Source organism: Battus philenor, unplaced genomic scaffold (genome assembly GCF_028537555.1).
Source record: "Battus philenor isolate CCGP_79_NKW_IND1 unplaced genomic scaffold, ilBatPhil1.0.hap1 SCAF_8, whole genome shotgun sequence".
Taxonomy (NCBI): domain Eukaryota; kingdom Metazoa; phylum Arthropoda; class Insecta; order Lepidoptera; family Papilionidae; genus Battus; species Battus philenor.
Genome location: NW_027181748.1, coordinates 2,969,578 through 2,989,150, shown reverse-complemented (window position 1 = coordinate 2,989,150; position 19,573 = coordinate 2,969,578). Strand labels below are relative to the sequence as shown.

Genomic DNA, 19,573 nt, shown 5'->3' with positions numbered 1-19,573 from the left:
TGAAAATATAACATATTTTACTTTAAACATTTTGTTGAGAATATGTTAAGCATTGTTATTAAAAATCATGCAGAGTATAGCATATAAAAAGTCAAAAATGAAGTGAATCATAACATGGTGGGATATGAAATTATTAGCGGAGATCAACGTAATAAATAAAGAGGGAAAAGATTAACTGGTGTGCTTAAATAAAAACTAGCGAACAAAGATGGCGTTGGAGATGCTGTAACTTCTAACGGTGCTAATAGATGGCGCTGGCAGTCAGTTGCTTCGCGCCATCGTATAAGAGACAACCTACATTCTATATATTTGAATTTGTTTCTATACGTTAAAGGTTATATTGTACTAATGTGATGATTAAACTGTTAAAGTATTTAAATAGATTTTTACATATAACTATAATATAAATTTTGATTTAGTCTACGTTTGTCGATATTTGAATGGTCAGAATGCACCTAGGCGGTTGTTTCCCCCTGTTTCGGCGGGGATCCATTTCTCTGTACAGCTTCGTCGTCCTCTCTATCTAGTATCGCAGCGAAAGAGAACGGTACAAAGGCATAGCCTTGTCCTTCGTAGAACTTACTCATGAATTCCACCCTGAAAAGCAGACAACATATTTTAAATCATTGACGAAGCATATAGATATGTTGTATGTAGATATGTTTATACTTCTTTATTCATATGTGTTTATTAACTAATTTTGCAATAATTATTATTTTTTAACAATTATTAGTGTCTAAAACTAATATTATTTATACAATGTTTTTTAATACTAATTTTGACAGTGCTTACAGAATCTATAATATAATGTAAAGTTCTTGAAACTAAACAGTTGTATCGACGTTTGCATATTTGACGTATCAACTTCTTCTACTTCTTCCTATGGCGCTACCACTCGCTCTATCCTTCTCCGTTCCTTGCCAAGATGTCTTCCATTTGACGTACCAGCAATTGATGGCATATTGGGTCCAGTCCGTAATAAAAGTGCAAGCTTGTTATCAAGCAGCAAAGAATAGTAATAAAATTTATTTTTATTCATAATTTAAATTTGTATTTTTACGTGTTTAGTACTTATGTATTGAATTTTAATTGTTCATTAATTTTATAAATACTTATTTAATATTGATTTTATTATTACCACTTTTACACTATTTTTTTGGCAAAATATTCAGTTTTTTCAAGTTCTTGAACATGTCGCCAAATTTACCAAAAGTAACGATTTTTTTACACGTTTTTTTAAGCGTGCTTTTCTTAGGAACGTATCAACCGTGTAAAAGAATTGCATGTAGATGAATTTGTATCTCGTTTATACTTACCAATGAAGCCTTAATGTATGTAAGAAGGCGGACAGGCCTTCCATAAGCACGAGTATGGCCAGCGTGAAGAACGCCCACACCGCGAATATCACATACAGCATCAGCGAGTTTACCGGGGAACCGCCTCCGAGCCCCATGCGAAGCACCCGCTGCCATAGCACAGCTGATAACTCTGCGATACAAGTTATTTTTATTACAACGATAACGGCATTTTTATAGCAGGCTATTTATATACGCTATTCAAAAGCTTTGTTTTGTGACATAAGCTCAGTCAATCACAAAAGGATATTTTAATTTTGAATTATATATTATATTTGTAATATATTCTTTCTATATGTATGTATAGCCAGTTTAAAAGCAGTTAACCTTCTCTCTTAGTATTTACTTGATATAAGTGACCACTCATAACCTAACCTACTATTTTCTATAATACACAACTAAAACAACTAAATCATTTACTATGTCCATATAATGCCTGTGTTTCCAAACAAGTAACGAAAATTTATCTGCTTTATATATTAAGAAGTAAAATGTTGAACAGACTTTACTTATATAGGCAGGTAATACTTTAATAAGCTGCGGTCAATTGTAAACTTGCACATTCCATATATAATACGTATCGAGACTTGTTCAGGCGTGTAAAGGCACGAAATATGGTATGGTATCTGCGCTTGCAAGCTATAAATTTGTGGTATACTGCTCGAAATTTCCATAGTTAGATCTGATGTAAACAATTTTTGATCAGTTTTGGGAAAAGGGTAGAAATGTTACTACAGGAAGTCCACCGGGATCAGAACTTACGGGCATGGGCCAAAGACAGCGCCCATAGTCGCAGGTAGGAGGCGGTGTGCGAGACGGTCCCGAGGACATACTCAATGGTGTGTATTGCCTGCGTTATGAGCACTTCACCCATTCCGCCGTCGTGGGGGTCCTTCTCCACATCCCCTCCTTCCACTCCTTGCTGGTATTGCTTCTAGAATGAACCATTTCAAACTACCTTCATTATCATAATAAGTGATTATAATTATATTACAAACATACACAATCATTGGTTATAGATGTAAAGGCTTCAAAGAGGTGAGTGTACAGGCTGGTAAAAGTAATTTAAAAACTGGATACTTAGGGTGTCGTTAAAATAGATCAAGAGACTTACTTTTTTTTAACTTAAACACTGTAGCCATGCAAAAACGTGGTCAAAAAAATCGGAAATATTAAAGGTAGGTACAAAAACAAAGGCACGGACGTTAATGTCAACAAACTTGACTTATAACAATATAGGAACTTATTTTTTTAATTACAATCCTCTACTGTCCAACGACATTTCATATTTATTTATTTTTGGTCGAATTCTTTATTTGATTTTAACAATTAATATCAGTTCAAAATAATAAAATCATTCACTCGTTCATTCATGTCAGCCAATAGGCGCCCACTGCATGGCATATCACCTCCTTGACCAGACTTGCGCTGCCATATCCAGCAACTTCTCGCGACCTACCCACGCCTCATCTACGGACTCATCATGGTCACCACTCGAGAAATTTTTGACCCCATAAAGGCGGTACGAGCAAAGTGCCCCGCCCACAGCTACTTCAAACGATCAATTCTCCGAGCCATAGCGTTGACTGTGGTTGTTCTGATGTCTGTCTATTTCTGATTCAATATGGCTGTGATGTTTCGAAAATAGCCCTCTCTTTAGCTTTCTGGATGACCTTCTATTAAGGCCTATCGTCATATCATCACTGGCAACATACACCAGTGTGTGATCAATCAATAACCTGTGTCTTCAGACATTTAAGTATTTTGAACGAGAAGAGATATTTAAGATTAGTGCTGTTTATTAACCTCGTGCCGCATCTTTCCTACTTTACATTAAAAAAAATAATATTAGGTAAGTTGTTAGGACATAGGCCGGTGTTCTTTTGGTGCAAGTATGTAAAATGTCAAAGATCATAGTGGACGACCCGAAGAAATGAATGTAAATTTATTCTTGCGCCTGATAGTACGAACAAGAAATAAGAGTCCTCTGTAAAAAGAAGAACTCACCTTCTTTTTTTCCGCCATCATCTGGTACACGGGTTTCCCGAACAGCATGATAGGTATGCAGAGGAAAGCGACCGCGAGGAACGTCTTCTGCAGCCCCTCCTGACCCTCGTACATGTATTGATGGCACGGCGGCTTCACCTCCGACTGCTTCAGCAGCATCATGTTTATGAAGATGATCAGCACTGATGGCGCGCAGGATGTGCCGTATGCTGGATCTATGGAGGACAATTTTTATCGAGACGTAACTTAGCATTCCATAGATTTACCGTGAGGGTGTGACTCCTTTACGTTGCAGAGGGCCCTTGCAATTCATTCGCCTTCACCTTCATCAACCACATTTCTCTCCCTATCTAAATTATAAATAATTCTACCAGTAATACATTAGAAACCCAATACAGAAATTAGCTTATGTGCGCTAATTTGACAGGCCTTCAACAGATTATAAGGATTTTCAGCTGTAATACCTCTCGTACCTAACTTTACCACCTACAAAATTTACTATGTATAAATTCTTAGTTACTTCGTTGACTTTGAGTATATTGTTTTTAAAAGAATAATAAGATATATTAATGCTACAAGTTTTAATGATCTGGTATAGTAATAACTTTTTGGTATAGTAATAACCTTACTGCAAACGTCACTGCTTTTTAATTAATCATGGACTTATTTGCCATGGAGGAATAGAAATAGAACTAGTATATTATTTTACGTGAGAATGGCTTTGCCGTTGATAATTCAGGTATATTTTATTCGCCCACTGAGAATTGCGCATTTTTAAGGTGTTTTTTTTTTCTAGATACTAAAAATCTCTGTAGCCTAGTAATCTGACTAGATGTCTTCAGACAGATTATGTTAGGTTACTGAGATATATGGTATGTATAATTTTGTAATTCAAAATCTCTGGCAGTGTAGCTTCATTGCCACCTTCAATCTTCACCGACTCGCTGGACTCACACGGTTGCAAAAGTGTACAAGATCCCTATGATAGTGAGAACTGACATGATGGGTCCTGAACCCACAGTCATGAGAAAACGAATAAGAGAAGAAATAAATTATTTGAATGAAAATGATTCATTCGTTCGGTGAATGAATGATATGGTTTGACTCACCAGTCGACACAGCCGAATACATGGTCCATTTCATGAACATCAGTATGCAGAGATACCAAAACAGCAACAAAAGGAACAATATCTGCGGTATGTACTGCAGGTATATCATGTAGTTCCTCTTGAAGAAGCTGTAAAACGATAAGAGACCTTATAGAGAACGTGTCAAGTGCTAGAATAGAATGAACAAGACTACGTGCTCTAGTTTCTATGAATACAGTAATTACTTGAAGTTTACCACACTCATTGTCACACCGAACGCCATGTGGATCACACCAAATATGATTGATAGCTTCATCTTGAACGAATTAAGGAATATTATGTTATTGGACGCGAACTGAAACAAAATATTAACATGTAAATAACATTTTGTATTATTTTTATCAGACAGAAGAAAGTTATTTATTAATCGGCTTGCCTATTAATATTTCGCCCATAGTACTTTCATTGATTGGTGGCGACATACATCCAATGTCTTCGGAAATATCATCTTTCTTAGTCTTCATAGAAATAAAAATAAATCTCTCCGACACTACTGAAGTAAGGAAGGCAATGACAAAAAAATATAAAAATAAAAAAAAGAAAAAAGCCTTAACATTTGTTCTTCCCTTTGTTTCAATGGTATAAAAATGACTAGGCCCAAAAAATTGATATAAGTAATTGTGCACATAATCAGCACTTTATTTTACTTTTTGTTTAATAATGCGTTCGAACATCAAATAACACAAAAAAGGTAAACATTTAGTATTAATTCGAATATATATCTAGAACGAGCAGGAAATGAAATTTAAAACGAATTGCATGTAATTTAGGAGTTTTAGGCGTGGCAAAAAAAAAGTCTTCCGAGAACTTTGACAAGCTCCTCTGTAAGAAAAGGGCCAATATTTAGCCACTTCGACACATACAGTGGTAGTCGTGCAACAAAGTGCACCGCCCGCCAGCCCGCTGATAAATGCGTATGCGGCAAACAATGCGAATCACACAACCGCCACCGCTAAATTACACAACACGTGTTTCACCTCTCTACGGGGCGTTCTCAGGAGCTATGTTACACTGATTAGTGCTAAATACAGAGTGGTGGAGGAAGTGGCTAAATATTGGTCCTTTTCTTACTTAGGATGGACTTCCGCAAGGTAACGCCTGATTCCATTAAATATTTAAGCACGTCTGTGTTACATCACGCTTGCCGGTCTGTGGTCTCCACTTTAGAACCTTAAGACCAAAGCACGCAGGTTTTATCGTCTACTCACTGCCACTTCAAGTTGCTAATCAACTCTGCTATGTCGGTGACTTTCATTCACCTTCGGACCTCCTCATATTTGATATAATATCGTAGAAAAATACCGAGCATAGTACTGTTCACAGTTCGTTGTCTTTGAGCGTTCCAGTGACGTCAGAAGTAAGAGACCACGTTTTGGGGGCCGTAAATTACCACTGGTAACACACAGGTAAAAACATGTTTTGGAACAACCAGATTGTTAAAATATAATTGTAGAGAGTATACCAGGGGTGTCGCACTCAAGGCCTGCGGACGCATGCGGTCCTAACTGTACATTTTTGCGGCCCAGTCAATATATCCGTAGGGTCAATTGAAAGGCCAATAATATTTCCCCCGAAATAAGAAATTATCAGATAAGTGATGACAAGTGTCAGGACGTAAACAATAATTTAACTTTACACATGTTTATTGCAATGTACAAGTCAAAATGTAAATATTTGTTTACATTTACTTACATTACATTGCTTATTTAGCTCAAGTTAGCATTTGAGTTTGACACCCTGGACTTTGATTTCAATAAGTTTTTCAGTACAATTTTCTTTTTATTCTTTCGTTCCTCATAATATCTGACATTCTATCTTCTTTGTTCCTTCACATTTTTCATCTCATTGCTTTTATTTACATAGCTTTCATCGCCTTCCATCCTTGACCACATTTTTTATAATATTACATTTGTTTATACGTGTTATTTTATATCCTTCTTTACATTTTATTTTACAATTCTCATTAAATTCTAATTTTTAAATGTCTTCTTTCTGTATTACAACTATTTTGATATACCTGTTTATATTTTTTGTCCAACTTTGGTTTTTATTTATTTTTATAACCTACCCTATTATAATTTTCGCAGAGTGCAAGAAAGTGTGGCGGTAACCTGTGTGCCTCATCAGGGAAGTGTAATATCCTTGAAATAGACCAATACTAACCAACTTACTGATTAACAATATGAAGCATTAAAATGAAAATTCTTACCTGCCAAGCAGGGTCAAGTCCAAACGGATAAGGTGTTTGAGTATAAGCGACGGCTGGGTCCAGCTCTAACATTTTGCTTCTGGTTAATGTTTCATTGTCATACACGTTCCTCCAACTGCTGCCGAAGATGTTCAGAGACTTCGAGAACATGTCGTTGTATATCAACCCAGTGTATATAGAGAATATTCCCATGAGCAGTATTATGTATCGTCCGCCGAAGAAGATGTTCCATATTTCGTTGTCTGTTTTCTTCTTGGAGAGACTTTTTTCTAGAATGATGATGGTGGCAGCGAACGCGGTCATTATTAAACCGTGACCAACATCGCCGAACATCACCGCGAAGAGGAAGGGAAATGTCACCATTGTGTACAAGGCTGGAAATCAAACCGGTACTAATTTATATTTTTTCTTTAACCAAAATCATGTAAATGTAAATCTGTAATATTAAAATGGCTGTTGAAAATTTTAAATTGAGGTATTGAACTGTTTACAAAAGTAAGTGTGTATACACCTACACTTCCTCAAAATAGCACACACGTACTAACCGGTACACATGCACTCGCGCCTACACATAAACGCGCACGCACACACGCATATAAATACTTTATAGTCTATTCATTTCTTTTAAAATTAGCCCATTATTATCGTTAATTATTAAGAAAATACTTTATATATATATATATATATATATAAGTATATACCATATGTATATATATATATATATATATATATATATATATACAGTAATACCCCGCTTTACGCGACCCCGTTATACGCGGTTTCACTATAACGCCAATTGCAAATTTCGCACTCAAATGCCTTGAATTACGCGAAAGAGTGCGTATAAATATAATGAGTCATCAACTTCTCTATGTTGTCTTGACCATCTGTCAAACAATTAAAAACAGTGTTGGGTGTTATGAACGTATTTTACAAGAACGTAAACAAAACGTTACCCAAAAGACAATAGATGTATTTTTCCGTAAAAAATAAGAGTATGTATTGCATAAAGTGTTCCTAGAATTAAAGTGATTGATTAAAATGATTTGTATTTTTTTGTAATAATTTTTGACTATGTTTAATCATAAACCTCGTTATACGCGAATTTCAGTTAACGCGATTTTTTTTGGAACGTATCCCTCGCGTAAAGCGGGGTATTACTGTATACATATACACATTTTTAATTTTATTATATATATTTAGTATTGTAAATAAAAAAATGGTGCATAACACCTAATAGGTTGTAGGGAGTCTGCCCACGCTGCGTCTGCCAGCTGGTGGTCACTAAAAAACTTTCGTCTTCAACGGATATCAGTTGCACAAGCGATGTGACCCGTCTTCTGCCACTCTAGACGAGCAGTTTTTAGAGCTACGTACATCGGTAACCTTGGTCTTTCTGCAGATCATTATTATATCAGCTGATGGCCACTATGAGGCCTACCCCAAAGGTCGCCTTGACCAGCCTTGCGCTGACAGCATTCAGCGAATTACAGAATTTTACTAAACATGAATTTCGTATAATTTCCTCTTCCTTCCACAAGGCGAAGTTTAAATCTTAACAGCGAATTTTAAGAGAAATATTAATGGATAATTTACCTGGGTTGACTTCTCGGTAACTGGCGATGCCGTACGAGTCGATTAGGTTCTGAAACCCACGCGTGAACTTATTGCCGCGATTGAAAGTGGGCGGCGTTTCGCACGTGGGCACGTGATGCAGAATAGAAGGGATGGGACTACCGCTCTCCTTCTGAATACAGAAGATATTTCTTATGTTAAATATTGTTTGAACACAAATCTTCTCCCAAAGGTTATATGTCTATTTTTTATTTTCATTTATACGGAAAACATGCAGTTCATACAACGTTATTGTCAAAAAGGATTAATTATTGTAGGGTCACTTGGTTGTTTAAAACCTAACATATATAAATATATACGAAACAATTCTATGTAATTCACAATTTGTGTATTAATTATATAGGATTGCCAAACATAAAAAAGTTTCCAGATGGACAGCGCTATGCATACTACAATACCACACTGCAATCGCCAACTTGCCTGCCAAGCCAGGCGATTATTGTATATCCCTTGATATTTATGGGGAAGCCAATGCCTTGTAATGAGCGTCTATGGGTTTAAAGGAAACGAACGCATAATACATACTACAGAGATGATTTTCAGTAAGGTACTGAGATATCTGGATTAAAAAAATATATATAAAAAACATATAAATGCAAGTATATAATTTCGCTAAAATCTTGGACAATTGGTATCGTTAATGTATTCAGTAGAAAATCTGATTGTAAATTAAAGTTAAGACACCAATCACTTTTGGTACGATGTACCATCAGGGTTTTATATGCATTTATTTTACAACAACCTATTTATCAAACTAAACAAGCATTTCAGGTTAATTGTAACTAAATAAAAATATGTTACAATAATAATTGCAAGTGCTATCTCACCACGCCATTATCCAAGGCCTTCTGCAATATGGGCAGGTCACTCCTAGGTACCCAGCACTCGGCGATAAGACACTTCTTGACGATGTCCATGCTGAACATGTTCAGGGTGTGGTAGATGGCTTTCTCTCTGCGAACAGCTACCATCCAAGTGCTGATATCCCTTGCTATGTTCGCGAGAACCAAGCGCCGATGCTGCTCGGTTTGTTCCAACACCTGGAATAATAGCAAGAGCAAATTAAGTCGATTCGATTGGACCATCAATTTATATACAAATATATATGCTGTTTTATATTTTGTTTTAGTACGTAAATGTTGGTAATGTTCAAGTGAGAAAGCTTCGTATTACTGGCGACTATGATATAAATACTTTTTACTGTTTAATTCTTCAGACAGTTCGAAATTTAAATTCGAGCAGCGTCAGTGACATAGTCGACATTGTAAATAAATAGTATACATTTGTAAATGATCTCTTTAAATACACCATTTCGATCACCCCTGTCTCTCATTTTCTTCCACATCAAGAACGAATAAATACCAGTATATATGGTAATTAATCTCCACCCACATAAAGCTTATATATTCGTCATTCCTTTCACCCGTAACATGTTCAGACGTTTGATAGGAAGTTTCCACCGTCTGGACATTCGGTCATATTGAAAATTTATGGAAGAGGCCTATACCAGCACGGTGGGTCTCTTCTATAATAAAAATATATGACGTATCGTAGAATATTGTATAGATCTGCTACCAGTGAATCTTAAAAAAATATATGACGTAGAATCTTGTATAGATCTGCTACCAGTAAATCATAGAAAGACGTCTAATAAGAATCACATCACATTGCCAAGTGTGAAGAATCACATGGTAATTAATTTTACTGGCTAAAATACGATGTCATTTTTATTTCGATACATTGGATTCTATAGGCCTCCCCCATATAATTCGAATAAGCCCGGTTGAAAGCTATGTTCAGAATTTTCCAACGAGTTCGACTATCGACTTTCACCTCCGCTCAAGAACCTTAAGGCTTCAACGGCTACCTGTTCTCCGCGCTATGTGGATATTTAAGTATTAGTTTATCTAATACGAAAGATCATACGCACCATCTCCAAGTCCTTAATCCTGCTTTCGATTCCACCTAACATTTCCTGTTGCTCCTTGTACGTCGCAGGGCATGGGTAAAGCGTTGCCTGGAAACCGTGGCACACCTTCTTCACTCTCAACTTGATCTGCTCACCGTGGAAGAAGACCACGAAGACAGTTTTCTGCAGTTCGTGGCCCTTTAACAAGTACCGAAGTAATTTATTTAGTGACATAAAATTACACTCTTTTAACAGACACTACTTAAGTTTTTTCTCAGACATACACAAAGTTATTGATACTTTTCCTCAAATTACCAAACGGATATATATATATATATATATATATATATATATATATATATATATATATATATATATATATATATATTGAACGTATCTACCGTCTAAAAAAGAGTGTGGTGTATGCTTCTTTTATAGGCCATACATCTTATTTAATTATTTTTCTGAATGGACAGTTACCTTATTGGAGAAATAAACAAGACATAATACATACAGACAGTTCGACTTCTGGGAATGAAACCTACCAAACACCATTAAAGTTATTTATTACAAGACTATAAATAGTTTTAAACTGAACATCGTAACATATTATTTTATATAAGCCGTTGTTCATAAAAAAAAACGTATTGCGCCGGTGAACGACAAGGAAAATCAATATAAAAGGGTTCAATGACCGCTATACTCGCTTATAACTATTCGCCATGTTAATGGGGTTCAAAATGCCATTGCCAGAATATACCCGCAATGCTGTATTGTATATTATATTTAAACTTTGTTAACAATAATGTAGTGATGGCAAAGCGGTAGAAGAGTAAGATTAGCGATCGTAGTTCACGGGTTCAATTCCAAATACACAATGTTATATAATTCACACTTTGTGCATTAATTATATTGTATTGCCACTACTCACAAACAAATATTAGCAGCGTCCTCTGTGTACTATAATACCATATTGCAATCGTTATACCGTCTGCCAAATATGGCGGTTAATATATATCCAGCAGTGGGTGTCTATTGGCTGAAACGACAAATGCATTGTTAAGACCATGACCAGAGAAACCATGAAGACATGATTGAAGAAATGTAGATGCTGGAGAAAAATATTGCACATCCCTGACACGGCAAACGAACGAAGCTCTCGATGCTCAAGGAATGAAGTGACAACGAGGCTTTCATCTATGTGCCTATAATTATCCTTATATCCTTTTTGTAATTTCAATCACAAAAATGGGAAGGTACTTCGAAGCTTATTGTCGCAGTATCGACGGTGAAAGATCATGGAGGAGAAGCAATTCTGTGGACAGGTCAAATCTGTACCACGCTTGATAGTAACGATGTTATAAAAGAAGACGACAGTCACAAACGATGGAGCAGGTGATCTGTGGACGCTCAGGATCCTCGGCAAAAAGCATTGCGACGTGAGAAGGACACGACGTATAATTATTGGTCGTAAAGGTGACATAAATACAAAGTAAGACTTAAGAAACGTTTATCGAAGAACATGCTGAAAAACACGTGACGCAGATTAGTTTAAATCGAATTAAGAAATACGCAATGCTCAGTCAGGTTCCGGTTTTAACTGGCAGATGTCGCCTCGTGGGCGCATGAAAGCAAATCCCTACACGTGCTTATTCTCGTAAGGTTACTGTGTTGACTTGATTCGATGTCAACCCTGGATATCACTCATTACTTCTACCTCATTATATATTACACCACAAGTTTTTAAACTTAAATATTGTTAATGCATAATGCCTCCTGGCGTACAACCTGAAGGTGGCAATTGGAGTAAGGATTAGGATATGTTCGCATAAACTGTAATATTAAAAACTAAATATTGTTACGGCATTATGAAAAAAAAAACAAACAAAAAAGAATTAATAAGTAATAGAAGAAAGAAATCCAAAAACAAATGATTTAAAATCAGAAAAATAACGAAATATTAGCTGTTTCATTTTGTTTAAAAAAGTTTGAGGTATAAGTTAGGATACAATTTAAGAAGAGAGTAGAATAACTTAGCCTAGTAAAAACGGAAATGCAGGAAAGTGAGCAAAAAATATACGGAAATATTCACTGTCATTGTTGAAATAATGGTACCGACGCTAAAGTACATCTACCGTTTCCCACACACTGTTTGTATTTCGTGCGATAGGGATAACGCTTTGCGAAGCCGAAATTAGCCGATTGTCTCTTTCCAGAGGTCGGTGTGCAATATTTATCGCCGGGTATTTTATTTAGTACATAGAAACAATAACTAAATAAACTACAATGCTTGTATCATAAATGGCAAATGTTGTGACTGCCTTTAATATATATTATAATTACTTAAAAATTGGTTGCAAAATTTGCAATTAATAACAAGTGCTACTAATTTATTAAGTTAACAAAGTAGGGAAATTATTGGAAATATGAACTTAATCGATAATGACATCTATATATTATTAATAGTAATAGTCATTTAAGATTAGAGTTAAACTTACTCTAGGTAGAAAAATATGAGACAGCTACGTTAGGTAATAGGATTCAAGCTACACACTTGTAAATGTGTTGTTAAGTGATAAATTAAATAAAAAATAAATCAAAATGGTTGAAAATCATGTTATGGTTCATTTTCAGGTATGATGAAAAAAAAAAAATAGTACAAAACAATTCATTATTGTCAGCATTGGGTACTAAATTAAAAAATGTACTTACAGTGACGGGATCCTTAAGCGGCTCATCGATTTGTGCTTGTTTGAAGAAAATGTTGCCATGCGATATTCTCCAAAGCATTCTCTCAAACGAAGGTACTCTAGGAGTTGCCACCACGCCGGCAATAAAACCCAAATGTCCTAAGACACCTTCGTTGTTGTACACTTGCACGGAAGCGGATATCTTTCTGTGATGGCTGTGGTCTTGGAAGAAAGTCTGAGTTTTTCCGATCAGCAACTTCAGCTCTTTTAGTGAGAGATAATCAGACTTTAGATTTTGTGCGTTGCGTGTTATTTCTTGGATTTCCGATTCGATGTAGTCGATTCTTTCCTGCGGAAAATAAATTATTCGGATTTACTTTGATGTTGTTATTTATTTAAAATTACAATTTCTTTATTTCTGGTATATCCATGTCGTAGCACATTGCTCATGGCTTAAAGGTTTTCGGGTGGCGGCCATGAGCCACATGGGTAGGCTGAATACGGGCAGCGCAAGACTGGTCATAGTGGCGCTCTTTGGAGAAGACTGATGCCTTGTGGGCGTGAATTGGCTGATATTATGATGTTTATTTTTCACTATTATAACAGTTTGAAAATGGAACTGTAGAACATAGCCGTAAAATTTAAAAAATATATAATACGCACTAACATTTTTTGACGTTATAATATAAATATTTCATTTTACATTATTTTATTATCGTTTAGCATTTAGTTGTTGGCTATCTGCCGGAGTCGTTGAAATATAAATACTCCAATTATGAGTCACTGTTGATGTTGGCGAGAAATTTTTTCTCAATTAGACATACCGCGCGGCTGAACGTAGCGCCATGCCATTCATTTATACAAAACTAGCTGATCCCGCAAACGTTGTATTGCAAAAATTAAAGTTTTTAATTAACAAATTAAAGATAAGGATTGATCGTAGGGGTGAAAATTTAGGGTTGTATGTATTTTTGTATGCTGTATCATAAAAAAAAAACCAAAAAATTTGTATAAAAAATAAAATAAAAAGTTTAGGGGTGGACCACCCTCATCGCTTAGGGGTATGGAAAATAGATAGTAGCCGATTCTCAGATCTACTGAATACGCATATAAAATTTGGTAAAAGTCGGTCAAGCCGTTTAGGAGGAGTTCAAGTTCGAACACCGTGACACAAGAATTTTATATATTAGATTAACAAATAACTTCTAGCGTGGTAGCGAAATAAATAACTGCTTCATATCAAAATGTTCGCCTTTAATATTTGAAAATACACAATTCTAGAATTTAAAAAAAATGTTTAATTAACTAATCCTAACCTCTGATTTTTCCCTCGCTCTTTTTTCTTTGATCTATATTTCACAACAATTCTTTGAACGGTATGAATCTTTTTTAATAACTTATAAAAGCTATGTTAAAAAGTAGTTTTATAATTATTTTAATAAATACAATTTTATTTTCGGCCAGTTTGTTATATGTTTTTAGACCGTTTCCGTCAAGATTGAATTACAACCAATGAAAGTTTAGATGATTTTGGACAGTACCTCGAGTATGTTTATCTCTCTCGGGCTGAGAACCGTTGGTGACGGTTTGGGCGGAGGAGGAGGCTCCGGCAGCTCGCCGCCCACGTAGCGAAGCTTCCGTTCCATCTCGCTGCACCGCCGCACCTCCGACACATAGCGGCGTTGGAAGTCGTTCACATGCGGGTTCAGCTGTTACCAGAAAATACATCGTTATTAAACCAAAGGTTTGCGAATAGTATTATCGTTGTCAGTGAAACTTTTTATAACTGGCCAGTTTTAAAAAAAAAAGGTTAAAAAGAGGTTTCATCGTCGTCATCATCATTTGAAACAAAAGACGTCTACTGTTGGACGAGCTTCATAACCTATCAATCCGATAAACTAAGGCTCTATTTCTGGGAGGTTTAACCCAGAGAAGCCTAATAATGACTGCCTATCAATCTAGTGCAGTATGTTATAAACCCAGTTGAAGATCCCGAGAAAGTGCTCAAGATTGATCAACACCATTTCAGCCATACGACGTCCACAGCTGGAGCTACCTAATAGATTTATAATAGGACCCGAAGATAACGACACACATACAGCATCTTTTGACGACAAGTCGTCCTCTTCGATCCAGAACCTTGTGGTTCCAGAAAATTTGAAAATACATCTTTTTACTTAACTCAAATTGTCATTAATTATTTTTTTTTGTGGCCCCCGCTATTAGGGTCCTCTCCTTCCACCCCCTATTTAATTGGAAACAGGGTTTTATATTTCTTAATAATATTTTTTTTTTTTTCACTAGAATTTTTATTTTCGTTCTCGTCTTCCATAGTACACGATATCTTTTTTCCTCCTTCTATCATTCTACAATTCCATCTTCCTTTCTCAATCATTCCATTCCTTTCGTACATTCTCAAACACTTCAGTTATCCATTTCTATTACAGTATCACAGTTTTAATTGGTTTAATTATTTTCTTGTGTACATTAATCTTATCACGGATTTATTTTACAATTGTTTTTTTTTTAATATCAATGAATCTATTTTAATAATATTACAATGTTTTATCCACCTATGTTTTGTTCCTGTTTATTGCGTATTGCGCAACTTTCCTAAAGAATTCGAGGACGCACTCTCTCTCATCCTTTTCCATTATAAGCATGTATTGCCTTTTCTATCTTATCCTATGTTTTGTTCATTATTATAATTTATTCATTATTATAATTTGGCGGCAATTTAAATATGACGACTCAGCGTCATTGTGGATTATAAACTGATGAATGTGTAAATTATACACATAGGATAATCGGACATTACTTTTCAGGTAAATCTGCCTATCGCATTGATATCCGTGTAGTTGATACTGTGGCCGGTGGTGGACACAATAGCATTCTGGACGCTGTTACGTAACAAGAGTGAATCGTTAAAAATGACGACACAAGCGTAACACATTTTTTTATTTCCTTTTTATGGCCTCTGTTATTGGAGACCTCTTGTATATTCCCTGTCTACCGTCTCCCCTGCGTACCTAACGCAGGGACAATAGGCGTTCAATAAATTTTTCATTTTGACTTTTTTATTTTCATTCCATCTTTATTTTATTCCTCACATTCCTTTCTATACTTCTTCTACCTTTCTTATGTCATCTTTCTTAATTCGCCTTCACCTCAGACTACTACTTTTACATTTTTTTATTCATTTACTTTTGTCGACGAAAAAATATTACATTACAATTTTTTAATCTATAATATATTCTTCATTTTCTCTGTTAAATTATACGTAATATACTATCACAGTTCATTTTCTTATTCTACTTTTATCCGACAAGGATTTGTTTTTTTAATTACCTTACTAATTATCTTTTTACAATACTAAAAGAAGATCTAGTGCCTTTCTTTCTCTTCTAACATCTTGGCTTGGTACCCCAGCTGACACAGGATGAATGGAATAGCAAAGGCTTTCACAGAATTGTCTATGAGTGTGATGTGTCTCTGAAAAAGGGAGCATGACGGTAGATTTTATGGTGGCTGTTTTAGCTACGAAGAAGAAAAACGAAGAAGTTTAATCAGGCAGACTACGGATATCCATCTGGCTGAGCGCAAAGGGCGTGAGTGTTTAGCATTCTGATCCGTAAGTACTTTGGCTCAATCATCTGGACCGAACTAATCATTTAACTGATTGATGACCTTGAATGTAATTGCAGACAAGTGCATTGAAGGTACTTAGCGGATTAACAACGCTAAGATAAATATTATCCAATTAATCGTGGCTCCGAGTGCAGTCGACGCGTGTCACTCGACACTCTCGCGCAATTACTGTTTTTAATTGAAACGACAATGACCACCTCCACTCGTCCGCTCGCCGTCAAGTGATTACGTAATAATCTGTATTGGGCTTGATTAATTCAATGCGTAATGTAAACGTACTCTGAAAAATTTGCTATTAACAATTAAGTAAAAACATTTACGTAATTTCTCATTTAGTTTCTAAGTCTCCAGTGAGATTAATCCGATGGAATATACAATGGTAACACCTTGAGTCAAAGAGATCTGTTCGTGCAGAACTAAAGAACCTCACAAAGAAAGGATTTAAAAAGGAAATGAAATATATATACGATAATCACCTCTCGGCCTCAGCTGAGCTTGGGGTTATTTTACTAGATCGAATCAAGAATGAGTAGATTTCGAACGAAAGAAATCGACATAGCCCAGTCGATTGCCAGTTTTTTTTTGTATGTCCTCTTTATTGTGTTTTTTATACCGTTATGTACATCTTATTATATAGGAGACAATGACTTATTTGTTTTAAATAATCTTTTTTAATTTCAGTTTATATTTCCTTATCACCCTTACAAATTTATTTCATTCCCTTATTTATTTACATTCCATTTACATCTTTTTCGCCATACCATTTTGGTATATCACAATACTGTTTGAATTTTGATTTTTATTTCGGATTGAAATATTTAAATAGCAGTGAAAAGGTCACTTGCGCATAACAGGTAGGCGCTTGGGTCTTAGTGGAGTAGAACGCCTAATCACAAGGTCCACAGCCAACCTTATTAAGGTCTAGGAAATATGACGACTAAAACCTGAATTGTCCGGAAATCTTTGGCGGAGGCATATGTCAAAGCGTAAGTATAAGGGTTACTTCCAAATACGCATTATATTTATTTATATTAATATAGAAGTAAAGTATTAAATGTTTTATATTCTATACATTGACTGATAACGTTTGAAGATAATACGAATTTCTCTCCGTACAGTGCTAGTAGCATCAAATTGGTACATCCTGATTAAAATAGGGCACTAACTCACCGACCAAGCGTCGGCATCGGGAAGCCGCGTATTCGGTCCATTAAGGCTACGTTTAGTAATATTTTTATCTATTCTCTACTTCTATTCTACTCTATATTTAGATACAAATACACCTATCCCCCGATTACACGGTACATACGTTCCTGAGAAAAACGTGTAAATCGAAAATTTTACAGAAAATGCTCGATTTTGCTATTTAACAGTTGTGATTTTTTTCAATATTTTTCGGTGTACACAGAAATAAAAATAAAATGCATTGACAAGTTAAAATATATTACTGAAACACTGTTTTTTTTAATTTAATTACAATACATTAAAGAGAAGAACAAAATAGAAATTACTCTCATTCTTTTTTTCGGAATTGAAGGTTCGAATTTTTTTACATTATGAAAGATGGTAATAAAATCGGTTATTAAAACAAAAAAAAACTTATTTATAAAACCATGTAAAAGCGAAAACGTGTAAAACAAGTACCGTGTAAATCGGGGGATAGGTGTATATCTAATACATAAAATTCTCGTGTCACGGTGTGCGTGATTGAACTCCTCCGAAACGGCTCGACCGATTTTCGTGAATCTTAGCGTGCATATCGATCAGGGTGGAGAATCGGACAACATCTATCTTTCATCCCCCTAAATGTTAAGGGTGTTCCACCCCTAAAAATTTTTTTAACATTTTTTAGACAACATTTTTTGTTTTTATTTTCTTATGCATAGGCTTATTGAAAGTTTGTACAACACTCACAATATTAATACATTATAAGTAAAGAATAAATAATTCATAATATTCAACAGAAAATAAATAAAATAGGTTCAGATCAGTTTGCAGTGGTAGCCCAGTAAAGACTGCTCCACTTGATATCGTAGGTCGTGGATTCGAATTTTGGGATAAAATCTTATATAATTCACACTTTATGAATTAATTATATGGGATTGCGATTGCATACAAACAACCGCCAAGTGTGGCGATTGTCCCGATAGGTAACTTTGAGGGAGGCCTGTGCTTTGCAGCAGGCGTCTATGAAATGAAAGTTGACGACGAGGTTAAGAATAAAAATGATACCAAAATTCAATTTTATCAATACAAATGCTTTAACACTTTTTCTCGGAACCTGCATAGCAATGTACCAGAGACACCGTGACAAAGATTAAGCGTTATATAATTAAAATTATTATACATAAATATTTTGCAACGTAATGAAACATTTTAATCTACTTCAACAAAAATTCGGAATCACCTATACGTAAGTATAAAAAAGAACTAAAACTCAAGACAAACAAAAACAGATTCAGTTATTAATTATAATAAATATATATTTTTGTATATTAAAATACTTTGCTGAGATTTTACCGCACGTGCATTTATCAGCTGGCTGGCGGGCGGTGCACTTCATTGCACGACTACTGCTGCATAGCGGAAGTAGCTATATATTAGTCCCTTTCTTACTTAGGATGGACTTCCGCAAAGTAACGCCTGAATTTATTAGAGTATAGACATACATCAAGAAACAAGAAGATCAAGAAATTTCAATTATTCTCTTTGATGTTTTGAAACAATGGTCTTTTACAGGATAATAAGTTAGAATATGCAAAATAATGACTGTTAGCAATTCTTTAATAACAATAGAATACGCAGGTGTGCAAATTATCAGTTATATTAAAATATTTTGTCAGTGACAAAGATTTTGACCGGCGCTTCGTTTGTAGTTAGTATGTAAGATTCTTGATTTGACACCATGGTCTGACAAGCTAAAAATAGGAGGTCCACTTAAAGATAAAAAGATATTTTTTGTTTTAGTTTGC

General features: G+C 35.2%; 1 protein-coding gene across 1 annotated transcript in view; it reads right to left on the bottom strand.

Annotated features, from left to right (window-relative positions):
• Nucleotides 1-314: 314 nt before the first annotated feature.
• The window catches only part of LOC137931456 (V-type proton ATPase 116 kDa subunit a 1-like), a 64,398-nt gene continuing 45,139 nt past the window's right edge, over nucleotides 315-19,573 (bottom strand). Inside the window, exons 3-14 of the mRNA XM_068774833.1 lie at nucleotides 14,495-14,662; nucleotides 12,976-13,302; nucleotides 10,285-10,461; nucleotides 9,182-9,394; nucleotides 8,316-8,466; nucleotides 6,720-7,093; nucleotides 4,696-4,805; nucleotides 4,472-4,599; nucleotides 3,363-3,577; nucleotides 2,118-2,289; nucleotides 1,317-1,488; nucleotides 315-597 (exon numbers count right to left, since the gene is read on the bottom strand). Coding sequence (XP_068630934.1) covers nucleotides 456-597; nucleotides 1,317-1,488; nucleotides 2,118-2,289; nucleotides 3,363-3,577; nucleotides 4,472-4,599; nucleotides 4,696-4,805; nucleotides 6,720-7,093; nucleotides 8,316-8,466; nucleotides 9,182-9,394; nucleotides 10,285-10,461; nucleotides 12,976-13,302; nucleotides 14,495-14,662 — 2,349 coding nt within the window. The 3' untranslated portion in view covers nucleotides 315-455. The remainder of the gene's footprint in view (nucleotides 598-1,316; nucleotides 1,489-2,117; nucleotides 2,290-3,362; nucleotides 3,578-4,471; nucleotides 4,600-4,695; nucleotides 4,806-6,719; nucleotides 7,094-8,315; nucleotides 8,467-9,181; nucleotides 9,395-10,284; nucleotides 10,462-12,975; nucleotides 13,303-14,494; nucleotides 14,663-19,573) is intronic.